This window comes from Durotheca rogersii, assembly GCF_024521655.1.
Source record: "Durotheca rogersii strain YMJ 92031201 chromosome Unknown GGS23scaffold_24, whole genome shotgun sequence".
NCBI lineage: Eukaryota > Fungi > Ascomycota > Sordariomycetes > Xylariales > Xylariaceae > Durotheca > Durotheca rogersii.
The window spans coordinates 41,376-53,799 of NW_026251255.1; the positions used below are offsets into that span (position 1 = coordinate 41,376).

The following is a 12,424-nucleotide window of genomic DNA, read 5'->3' on the forward strand; positions in this document are numbered from 1 at the left end:
ACCTAGCATACCCATCCTTGGCTGGGTGGAGATCCCGGCGGTATTGCATCCCCTTGGCGACGCAGGTGGAAATATCCCGATTCACGACCTCGGCTTTTGAACATCGTCCGAGGACGATAACACGTACTCGCGACGAGAAATCCCGAGTGGTTGATTGATTAGCCCCTCCAACCATCTTGCCTTCGCATGGCATGCACTCACAGGTTCGCCTCAGGCGTCACCACAGATGCGTTTTGAACGCCTCCACATGTAACGCCATTCTTCTTCAGCCCAGCCTCAATAGCATCAGCTGCCGTTCGAAGACATCCAGAATATCGGTCGCTGCTTTCCCAACTCTAAACCCCCACCTTCGTTCACAAGCCGAAAGATAACGAGAACTGCGACCCGACGATCAAGCGGCCCCTACAAAGCTGCGGGCCAAGACTGTCCTCCTTTACTACATCCCGCAGGGTTCGCACTCCACTCAAGAGTGCCTTCACGCTGATAATACTACCGTCACCACACTACTGTTGCTAGGTGTCATCACGAAAACATCGACGGTATAGTAAGCGCTATGGATACTCGCTTACCGACTCCCGACCATCCAGGCGGTCCCGCCCAGTCAGGATTCAGCTTCCATCGTGTGCTTATCCAAAAGTGAAAGTCAATATATCTAGTCAAGCTCGGAATTTTTCGTTCGTCTCGCGCTAGAACCCTGAATCAGAGTGGCGGGGCCGTAGTTGGAAACACGAATAGCTCGGTGCTACATAGCCACCATAGCCACCAACGCAGCACCCATAGCTCAAGCATCCACTCAACTTCATTCCATTGGAGCGCCAATGTTATCAGATTTCTAGCAATAGCTCGCCTTTTCCGTCTCGTAGCACGGCGAGGCTAGCTCAATCCTTCACAAAGAACAGATAACGATTAACAAACGTCTCAATACAGCGTCCGGGCGCGCTCTTTAGTTATGATGACCAACATTATCATGCGAAACCAGTATCGGAAAGGATTCTTCTAGAAATAATAAGCTGTTTTGATTCTCTAGTCCTTCCTAGGTTGTCTTCACTACAGCTAACCATTAAGAAAATCAAAGAGGCCCAGTATTCCTAAAACTTAACAACTTCAATACTCCGTAACTCCCACCATCAAAGGATCTCCCGCTGAGTATTTAGCCCATAATGCATTAAAGATTCTGTAGCCCGTACAAATATATCAGATTACGCGACGATAATACCAACAGCCGTACTGTTGGAGTTTACACATTATTACGAGAAAACGTAACCACTTGCATTCCCCCAGTCAGTTATATAAGTCGATACATGTAGCTCCTCGATACCACAACTACAGGTAGCGAAGTACGTCATTATTCAGGGTTCGGAGGCGATAACCTAGGAACTAAGGTTGAAGCCTAGACTGAGCTTCATACATTTGCTACAACCCAACTGAGGACCCACAACCCGAGGTATAGGTGTAGAAACACAATGGATTTTCCATCTTCGAAATCCGCAGCATTTTCACCTCCCTATTTGGTACTATAGCCTCACATAGCTACCTATAATAATACGCCACATAGGCCAAGAACTTGGTGGTTTCGTTAGGTGCGAACTCTCATCAGATCTAGAGATCTAGAGTACTTATAAATAAGATTGATGGGTATCGCAGTCATTAATACACGCATGAACTACAAGGTTACATAGTTTTATATGGTCTCATTCCTCGTTTAAATCCCGATACCGCTCCTAAAGTGCTGTATGGATATTGCCCGTAGGTGCTTTCATTCACAAGAGCGCCACACATCCCCGCCGCCTCTAATTGATTGTCGACCGTCCATCGTTGTCCATCATCCAGTCTTCTCCCCAGCTTCCTCCAACACTACCAGGTCCTTCGATTTCAATATCCCAATCGCGTTCCAGACGCCATGCGTCGCGGCCTTCAATACCCAGCTTGAGTAAATCGCACCCTCGGTGCCCCCACTTGTCCGCAAAAACGCGCCGCCCGACATCGATGAGCATTTCGAGCCCTCTAGCAAATCCGTCGGCGTCACGGTAGAATGGATCGTCCATCCCACCCGCCTGCCTCCCGTGCCATGTATTTCGTCTCACGCCCTCGTCCGCTAACTTGAATTCCTGCATGCGCGTTGCCACCTCCACGAGGTGCGCAAACGTTTCCCCTTCCTTGTCCACCCACGACCACATCTCCTCCTCGCGTTTCAGCTCGGCCTCGTGGTGGGGAGATTCCAAACCGATGTTGTCATCGTCACCGCTGTGATGATTGCCTGCATAGATCGGATCCTCCTGAAAAGTGGCGCGCGCGCCAGGAACGCGGAACAGAGATGCGATATCGTCGAGAACAGTGTTTACATCAAAAACAAGGCCGGCTTTGCTTTGCGGTTGCCAGTATCCTGCCCAGTGCAGGCGAAGATACATATCACAGTCGGAGGCGTAGTAGGGAATATGGGTGTCCCAGGCGCCGACCTCGAGGTAGGCGTCGCGGTTGACGAGGGTGAGGTGGTCGAAGGCAAAAAAGTGGGTGGCCCATGGGGCCATATCAGGACCATTAAGGTAGCGCAGGAGGCCGACACAGCGCTCGTATATGGTGGCGTACGGATCGTGATCCCAGTCGTGGTCTCGATCGTTCTTCTTCACGTCCTCGTCGCTGAGGACGAGTACATCCTGATGGCTCCAGAAGAAGAAAGGCCAGTCGCGTTCCAGCGCCGTGTGCAAGTAAAAGTTCTGCAGCTGCGAAAAGCTGAGCAGTGTCGGTGCTGTGATCACATTGATCCCCAGAATCCCCAGAGCTGTATGGTTCAGGAAGAACGGGTTCTGCAACCCCAGCTCTCCTCGCCGGTTCGCGCGGAATACACCAGTGTTCTCCACCACATATATATCCTGCGGCGGCCACCCAGCTGCAATATAGCTACTCACGCACTGTAGCAGCAGCGGCCAATTCCTTGTGAAGCCTATTAGCAACGGCGTGGCTTCTTCTACGTGCGGATTAGGCGGCAGGTTATTCTCCAAGACCGATGGGAGTATAGTAGAGTGTGTTAGCAGTGGAAAGTGATCCTCGATAGGAGAGGGTGGGGGGGAGTCCGGTTTGTATTTCTTAACATATTTAACTTTCTCGTCCGGTTCCCTCCTGGGTCCTTGGGTGTCCTCGTTGTGGAGGTCTAGAACAACGGTAGCCGAATTTACCAATGGCCCTCCGAGCTTGGCGCTCTCGCCGGCGTCGATACGCCCATCCTGGTCACTGGATGTACTGGATTCTGATTTCTGTGGGAATGGGATACCTCGGATAGCTATGGAAACTGGCTCGCGGATGACGTAGTAAACCAGTACGGCGGTGAATAGTACAGAGATGTAACGAACAGCGAGCGGAAGCAGTCGATTTGATATTGTTCGCACCATTGCGAGCAATACCTAGGTACTATCTGCACGCCACGTGTGGTCTCGCGGGCATATTGGATCAAATTCCTTGGACTCTTTTCTCGAAGCCCTCTCACTTGTGGTTAACGTGTAGGCAAATATTTGAACGCGTCCAATTATGTAGCTTAGAAGTGGATGGGACCAGGATCGATTAAGTGTGTTGAAATCAAGGGTATGTTTGGAGGGGGAGGAGAAAAAGAACAGCGGAGATCTTAGATGATAAAACGAGAGGGAAAGGAAACCGAAGCTGCAGAAAGAACCCCTTGTAAAAGGATCGGGGCCAGCAAAGTGCAGGCTAAGAAGATCGCTGTAGGGTTCCTTCTTACCACATATCCTGTACGATGATGAGATCGGTATCGAGTCTTTGCCAAGCCGGGAGATGGCCATCTCAAAGCTCTTATTCGTTAGGCAAGTCTTCGATCGCTGAGCTTGGGGTCAACCACCTACTTTGCCGCTGACCGAGAATTTCACTGATAGAACGCAGTATTATGCTGTCGATCAATTGGCTACCTATATACGCGGGCGTATGTATGTGCGGGTTACATCGTACTTTTAGTAAACAGGCTGAAGTACCCAGGAGGCTGGTATTAGCCTGTAGTGTGGTAGGATACCCCGGATGAAACGGAGTCCCTGGCGGTACCTGATAGCCATAGGATTCTAGCCCATGTAAATATTTTAGACGGAGGTATCGGACTGACCCTTCGCGGTTGCTCGCTAGTGAGAAACGTTCATGTTAGGCTGCAATGAAAAGGGAAGGGTGGACATCCAGAAACAACCACATAAAGCACGAAAGGAGACTGTGGAAGTACTCCGCTTCTTTCTAATAATAACAATTATCCTGTCGCGTCGTAGACGCCTACATTCTACAACTTGCGTATGTAGGCGTATAAGGGCTGATCCCTACGTGACATGTACATGGTAAGGAGGGGGGGGGGGACATCTAGGTAGGTTGAATGTACTGAGACTTAAAAGATGTCCAGATTCACATCGCGGTATGGTTGTCCGTTTCCGCAGTTGAAGTGTTCCCGTGATGGATCATGTCAAAAATAACACCCACTAGACACCTAGGTAGTAGGTAACTAAAAATAAAATTTCCCGTCCCCTAAATAATACTCAATTGTCCTTTCACATTTAGATTAATAGCGGGTGCTGTCCTTATCCTGAATAAGCCACCACTCCTGGACAACTGCACCTTCATAAGCGAATTATGTCGGACCGGACTGCCCTATCTGTTTACCCCGTATAAAAGTAGAAGTAAAATGCTAACAAGTGAATTTATGGCTCTGGGATAAGTGAGCCAGTTCAGGTAGGTAGTATCTCGGGTGCAGCACAATCCTCATCGGCGGTCCGAGCCGACCCCCTTTCACCGGCGTAATGTATATACAGCTCTACAAACATGCCCGCAAGCCAAGAGGAGAAAAAGAATATACAGCCCAATGGAAACCCTGACGCTGTATGGGTGGCATTGACAATAGAGCCTTCCGTAACCCTTTTTTTTTTGGCTCATGCATGATAATCCAGAACACGGGCTTGTCCATCGAGGCTTCTCACCAAGCTATTCCGCCAATTTAGGAACCGTCTTGGGGAATAGATCCATTGCGTGTCCCTTCTCAAGGGTGGCATGATGCTATTCTTCATTCACTCCAGCCATGAAGAAGCCATTTGGCTTACTCGGCTTTTTCCCTAATTTCAGCATGCTCAGTCTTTTCTTGACTGACCCGAAGCCTACCCCCCCGTCATTGGCCTTATCGAGATCTCTCTCAAGAACGTCAACCACTTCCTTGCTCTTCCGCGGTCGATCGATCCCCCAATCAGGCATGGCCAGGTCTATGATACCGTTTTGGTAGATCTGGGGGTGCGGATTTGAGTTGGTATTGCTGTCGCTCGACTGCTTACGGAATATGCTCATTCGATTTGGATTATCCTTGGCTTTGTTTTGTTGACTGTTTGAGTCGCCGTCACCTTTGACTTGCTTCGGGCTGAACGTGTCACCATTCGAATGCTGATAATCCTTCCTCTTGCCGCCTAGAAAGCTAAGTCGTGTCCCACGCTGCTTCATTGAGATTGGTTGCGCTGCCGATGCTTCTTCCACCATTCCGTTCGCGTTCGCAGCTGAAGTAGCGGCCTTAGCGTTCGGAGACGGGTTGTCTACCGTAGGAGACGAACGATACCAAGTCGGCGATGGTGTGGCTGAAAGATTATCAGGTTGCGGTTGGGCGGGTGAAAAAAACGCGATTTCGGGGGCGAATGTGGATAAGAAATCTGGCTGATGTTAGCCAAGCCAGACGGGGTCGCAGAGAGTACTCACGTTTATATGAATCCTCGTATCCCTTCAAGAGGATTGGGTTTGTACTACGAGAAAAGTTTGCCAGGCATCTCTTAATCATAATTGCGTGGTCGACAAGCGCCATCTTAATCGCATTATCTTGTTGGTCCAATTCTACCTCTTCATCCTCCTCAGATTTGGGAGCTGGAAGGAGTTGACGGTAGCACGCCACGCTGCTCTCCGAGACGGGATTGACGGAGATCGCGATAGCGTCGACCATCAATTGTGTTATCTCCTCGTCGTCATCTTCACCTAGTCTCTTCTCAACCGTGGTCATTTCTTGTGTCTTTCGGACAATGCGCTCAAGGGCTGTCTCCTTGGCGCCCAATCGCACGGTATGCACCTCCACGATCTCACTCCGGCGCAGAATTGTAGGAAATGGCTCGGCTGTGGTGTAGACAGTCTTTTCCGCATAGTGAGTGTCGACAGGACCCGTAGTACAGCGTTTAGAGGATACGGAAAACATGCGGGCGTTAGCTGAAAGAAGGTAATCCCGAATTGGCTGCGGGACTCGAGCTCGCTGAAACACCTGGTGGCCGAGATCGCGATGCGGGCTTAGTGCTGATACAACGAGATATTGGCCCTCGACTTCGCTATCTACATCGCTTGACGTGAGGATCTGGGCAGTTGGGTATTGCTCTTGCATACGGTCTGTGAAAGCTGAGGTGCGCTCAGTCGGCGAGCCCTCGTATACGAAGGCCTTGTCGCGTAGGCTCATTGGGAAGCCAAGGCCTTTATAAACGACCTTGAAGTACTTGGGGACAAGCTTATCTCCCTTCGCCAATTTCTCGTAGATAGTTGCAATGGCTCTTTCAGTTCTCGCGAGCTTGGCGAAGTCGAAAATATTGCTTTCGTATTGGGCCTGTAACTCCTTGTAAGCGGTAAGGGCGCTGCCCCAGGCCTCACCGTCTTCAAAGTGCTTGATCATGTCAAAATAAATACGCTCCTTGCGATCAAAGTGAGACTGTTCCGGGAGGTCAGGATCTTGAAGAGCGGGAGTCGGTTTTGTGGGATCCCAATCGTACAACTCGGCATGAAGGCGAAGAGCCAGTCCCGCTTCGGTATGGTTCCTAGCTTCAAATTGCAATGTTGCCAGCTGGTGAACATATCGAATAAAGATCTCCTCCTTCTGCATGTCTCTAAGAAACTCCATGAGCTGCAAACGGTTGATGAGATGGGACGCCTCGCTAGTGACGTCTCCGCTGTGGACGGCGACAAGGAGATCCAGGAATTCGGCAACGGTTCCAATCAACCCCTTCAGCGCAGCGTGCAAGGAATCACCCTCGATCAGTGAGAGCTTATCGAACCGTTCCAGAAGCTCGTTGATGAAAAGCTTCTGCAAGATGCTCTCTGTCATAGTCTGATCCTTAAAGAACCCATCGAGACAGTCGATCATCTCAGTCTGAATGACGGACAAGTCCTCGCTCAATGTCCATTCACTAACGATCATTGTTTGGAGGACTTCGACAGCCATCCTCCTTAGACCTTCGTGGACGCTCAAGCAAAGCTCGACTATGGGGCCAACGAGAGTAGGCACGTACTGGACCTGGTAACCGCCCATTTTCGCCAGCCCAAACCGTTTCCTTTCATCGGAGCTCGTCTCCCAGCCTATTGCTCCCCATGTTTGCCTCAATAACTCAGCACCATGCTCCCTTACGTCGCCAGCAATCTTCCAAACTGCCCTTCGTTTCTGCTCCGAAAACGTTTCTAGTGCTAGATGTCCACTACCCACAAGCCTGAGGAGCGTGCTGAAGAATAGTCGCCAGAGATCCGTGTCGAAGTCCTCCGCCTCATCGGGATCGGGTAAAAAGGATTCTAAGAGGATGCTGGCAAGATACTGTAACCCTCTCATTGTGGACTTGTGGTGGTATATGTACACACTGAGCCAACTCGACGGGAAAGCTTCGCCTCGTAAGATGCTCATATGTACGTGGAGGGTGTTTTTGAGGAGAGTGGTAAGGTCTTCCGAAGCCAACTCGAGCTGCATGCCACTCGGTGAGTTCGAGAGCGTGGAAAGGATGGCGGATAACTCAACCAAAGCTTCGTCAAATTGGACAGGCTCACCAGGGATCGACTTGGTAGGAAACGGGTAGGTCGTAGGAAAGAGTAGCGAAAACCGGGTCTTGGGCTTCAGCTCGGTGGCCTGGATTGACAAGTACGAGCCGATGATCTTCGGAATATAGTCAGGGATCTCTGAATTAAGGCGGTCGGCCTGGCTAGCGAGCACCGAGCAGCACAGGCGAACCTGCTCCTTCCATTGTTCTGTGACATTGTCTGTTCGACCCCAATGCGGTGCTATCCATCTCACAGTATTGGCACTCAGAGCAGACCTCTGCTCAGGGCCAGAAAAAAGGTCCAATTTAGAATAATTGATGATTAGCACAAGTTTGTACAGGACCAGCTTGCCTTTGACTAGGGCACACGAGTCCATGAAGTCGATGGCTATATGTAGGATTTCCTCGGTCGTCAGGAGTCCGGTGAGCTCGGGCAGCCATGTGTGGAAATGCTGTACTGCCAAAGTCTGGCTTCCGACTAGGACTGGCGCAGTACTCCGCATCATCGAGTCGAGAGCCTTGAAGATGCTCTGGAGATGCCGCGTGAAGCCAGCAGTACTGCCCGTAATTCCAATATCCGCCTCCTTAACCTTCTGTTGACCCCGGGCATGTGTGATGAATTTGAGGATGTGGCGCACAACTTTGAGGGTGGCTCGCAGCTTGCGCGCAGTTTCTGACTCTGTCGGCTTGGTCAGAAGCCTCGTGAATGACCTAACAAGGCAAGGCGTTGCGAAAGGGTAGTTGAACTTGTTTTCCGCATAGTGGTCAACCAACGGCCCTAAATTGAACCGACGGTCATGGACTATGCCGAGAACTCTTACGAGCGCTGTGAAAACAAGGTCCTCATATTCGTCATTACCCTGATACTCGACAAGGATGCCGAAAAGGGCATCCAAGACATCGCTCAGAAGCTTCACCACCTCGATCTCGGGCACAAATATAAGTTGTTTCAATAACGACGGGATTTCGTCCCTGGGGCCCTCTTTCCATTTCAACAACCCGAGGATGATCCTGTCTTGGGAAAACCTTGTACTGCAAAGATAGGTCTCAACACGAAGGGTAGCAAGCGGGCCAGTGACCTCGCTAGAGTCAGTGCGGGCACTCCAAGGTAGGGTTAGGTACCCGCCCCTACCCCCGGGGCTGGCTTGTGGAGTCTGCGTGAATTCGTCGAGCTTATAGAGGGACAGAGAATGCAAACCGTCGCCCAAGAATGCTTGACGATCCCATAGCGGCATGTACGTAATTGCGAAGGGGGTACTAGGAAGATCCGAGACTGTGAACACGACGTGGGACGTGCTAACATCGGCAGGCAGAAGTGAAAGCCGTATTGTCTGGCCCCATTGCTCACCCCGCTCCACAGCAAATGACCGCCAGGTGGTCAGCGGCTCCGAGTTCGAAGAGGGATATATGCAATCTTCAATCTGGTCACCCGACTGGCGCCGGACCTCCACGGAGACTGTAAGATTTCCACCGTGAACATTACTAGATATAGCCGTAGCGCTGGCTCCAAATCGTGAGAGTAGATTCTGACGTGCCAAGAGAGCTTCGGTAATAGTCACGTATATATCGGACCTGGGCTTTGTCGGTGCACCAGAAAACCCCATCTTATTCGTCTTGCTAATGCCTGCAAGGAGGGTAGGAGTCGACTTGATGAGCGCGTCTGCATCGGGGCTATTGAAGGACTTTAGATGAATTTGTAACCGCTCAGCCCTTTTCGATTTCTCGTAATGTCCCGACTTGCTCTCCAGAAGGTCGCAGACGAGGCCATCCCATCCTTCAGCACTATCGTATTTCTCAGTGGAAAATTTCGTAGACGGCGACCAGACGGTAACCACATGCTCTGCGTCTTCGTCTTGTTTCATTATGGGGTTCAAGCTGAGCACACCCATGCCCACCATTCTTTCTACTGTCATTTGCGTGGGCTGTGGCGCATCCACGGACGGTCGTGGTCCTCTAGAACCGGCAGTGCTAGGAGGCTTTCTTCCGTCCCTGCTGTCGAGACCACCTGTTCCAGGTCGCTCTTCAGGTTGTTCGGACAACGCATCAAGCTTGGTTCCCCCTCTAGAAAACGCAGACCTGGTCGTCCCCCACATCAAACTTCTCCTGGAAGTTTTGTTGCCGCTAGACGATGGTGGTTTGTCTTTTGAGAACGGTGTGTTGGGCGAGCCGAACGACCCTGACCTTGAGACAGGCTTACCCACGAAGATCTGTTGCGGAGAACGCACCTTCACAATCAGGTAAAGCTCCGAATCAGCGGAAGGCCCGTCGCCAGTGTCAACAGAAGTAAGGTCAGTAAAGAGGGTACGCATCTGGGGATTCCGGGTCAAGTGGCCCATTGTACCACCGGAAGGCACTTCGATGATGTAGCTTTCCGAGAGCGTTGTCAGGGTCCCCCCAATCGACCGGCTGACGAGATATAATACCAGTGTTGTAGGCTCGTTAGAAGAGCCAGCGAAGCTCTTAATATCGACCATCAGGTGGTGCAACGCCGATAACTCAACATGTGGCTGTGGGGGATCGTCCAATAAACTCATCACGGACTGGAGTTTGGTGATTTCTACAACGGAATCATCGCCGGTAAGAATTCTGCCTCGCTCTCCAGGATCGCGCACAATGACTTCCCCCCCGCACAATTTATTTCCTTTTACCAAATCCCAGACCGTCTTCTCCCGGAGCATTGTATACTCACGAGTTGTGAGTAAGTTGTGTAGGAATTGACGCCTCGAGAGGTCCAGTGTTTGGATCAATTGGGAGACCTTGTCGAGTTTGGCATACTGCCGGGTCAACAGAAGCTCATGGAAGTTGGTTGAATGCCATTCACGCAAACAGGAGGCGATTTCGTCGACCAACGGCTCCATAGTAGATGTAGGCGTCTCGTCACCCAGCCTGAGCATGGGAACCGGCGCAGCTGGCTTGGACGCGCCCGGTTCACGCACTCTGAGCTCAGTACCATGACCAGCGCCCCCACCGAACACGGAACTGTTAGATCTATCATGTCTGCTTCCATTCTGTTGGTCTTTGGGGGCCGATTTCCTCGCAATCGAGACCACGCCACTCTTTCCGGAGTCGCTCCCGACGTGTAAGGGGTCGTCGTCCGCTTGATAACCACTACCATTTTCTGAATTTTCGTCACCGTCTCCCAACACCTCGCGCACTTCGACACAACTTCGCGGGAAGATTCCGGAGAAGACACGAGCTTCAAGAGTCTGGCCCTTGACGGAGGTTAGGCCGGCCAACAAGGAGGGGGGGGCCAACAAATATCCCCGCAGCCATTTGCCGTCAGATGTCTCTTCGATGATGTATAGGTCGTCGCCAATCTCCAAGGGTAATTCATTCTCGAGCGTAGTCTCGAAGGGGTAGGTCGCGACAGCGAAGGCGATACGAGGCAGCGGTTGCCAGGGCATTGGTGCGGTCGGTCGCGCCGTGGCTACTTGGTCAATCGCATTAGGGGGCAATCAGGGGCGCGTCTAGTCTGTCCAGGCTTAGCTTTTCCCGCAGCAGTGTGCGGACGATGGCAAGCGGAATACGGAGGGTCCAAATTGCTTCAAAAGAACGGGTATTAGCTTAGGACCCGGGTAGCAGTTGGTCGCGGATAAGGTTAGGGGTCTCGTAGGTTGACTACCTGAGTGGCCGTATCGTGGGGAGTTGTTTCTGCTTTTTTTTTCTAATTCTGAACTCGGGGCCGTCGTCGCAAATCGTTCTTTGGCTGGGTGGTATGGATCAGGGTGTCGGTAGTGGTAGTAAGGGTCTTGTTGTTTTTGGCGTTCGACATCGAAGGGGGGGTGGTCAGGACCTCGGGTTTGTTTGCTACGATCCAAAAGAGGTTTGAAGAGAGATAATGAGACAGAAGAGGGAGAGAGACTAGGGGTATCAGGTCAAATAAATGGAATTGCGGTCGAAGGAGAGGATTGGGTCCGGGGGTTTAAAAATTAGGATTAGGACGAAAGACGATAGAGGAGAAAGGGAAAGCCAAAAAGAAGGATATCGACGCACAATAGGGTATTCAGAATTGTCTCTCATATAGATAGTAAAGAACTCTGATAGGTGAGAGGTGGGCATAGAAGTGAACGAAGTTGAGGATAATTGGAATCGCTCGTATGCAGTGTACAAATTGCTATATGCAGAAGACCCATCAGGATGTTATACTAAAATGAACTAGTACCTAATAATATTATGTAGGTTATCTAGCGGGTCAAGTACTACGGTGCATTTCACTACGAGAAAAAAAACTAAACCTAATGCTTATAAGTTTTTATAAATTCCTAATAAATTGATTTTCTTAATTTAATATAATATTCTAAAGTGAAATAAATTTAGTATATAAATGTTCGACTTTAGTATTGAACAGGAGCAGCGTAGGCACGCTGTAATGGAGGCACGAAAAGGGCTACCCAACTACTAATAACTAGCCTAGTACCGATCAACCAAGATTACAGCTATAAACAGCTGTAATCGGTTAATCGGCCAGCTAAAAACGGCAGCTAGGAAAAGGGGGCTGGAAAGGTAACGAGGAGGATAGCTAGAAAGGCATGGTAAGAAACGAGTAAATGGCTATAGGCTATAATGTCTATAGGTCTAAGTCTAGCTAATGAAAATATAAGTACGCGACCCATATAAATATATATCGAAAAGGCTACGTA

The 12,424-nt window shown here is 50.5% G+C and overlaps 2 protein-coding genes across 2 annotated transcripts; both read right to left on the reverse strand.

Moving 5' to 3' along the window:
- Window positions 1–1,617: 1,617 nt before the first annotated feature.
- On the reverse strand, window positions 1,618–3,794 carry GGS23DRAFT_580874 (uncharacterized protein). The gene has a single exon (XM_051517147.1). It carries the CDS (start codon window positions 3,384–3,386, stop codon window positions 1,791–1,793), a length of 1,596 nt encoding a protein of 531 aa, XP_051369034.1. The 5' UTR covers window positions 3,387–3,794; the 3' UTR covers window positions 1,618–1,790.
- Window positions 3,795–4,498: 704 nt separating this feature from the next.
- Window positions 4,499–11,879, reverse strand: GGS23DRAFT_580875 (uncharacterized protein). The gene is made up of 2 exons (XM_051517148.1): window positions 5,713–11,879; window positions 4,499–5,666 (listed from the first exon to the last, which is right to left on the reverse strand). The coding sequence occupies exons 1-2, from the start codon at window positions 11,186–11,188 to the stop codon at window positions 5,032–5,034; spliced, it is 6,111 nt and encodes a 2,036-aa protein (XP_051369035.1). The 5' UTR covers window positions 11,189–11,879; the 3' UTR covers window positions 4,499–5,031.
- Window positions 11,880–12,424: the final 545 nt, after the last annotated feature.

Excerpts from the sequence above, each read along its gene's own strand:
- GGS23DRAFT_580875 (XM_051517148.1), bottom strand. The coding sequence starts at position 11,188 with ATGCCCTGGCAACCGCTGCCTCGTATCGCCTTCGCTGTCGCGACCTAC. Across the intron at positions 5,667-5,712 it reads ATACGAGGATTCATATAAAC|ATTTCTTATCCACATTCGCC; the intron begins GTGAGTACTCTC and ends AACATCAGCCAG.
- GGS23DRAFT_580874 (XM_051517147.1), bottom strand. The coding sequence starts at position 3,386 with ATGGTGCGAACAATATCAAATCGACTGCTTCCGCTCGCTGTTCGTTAC.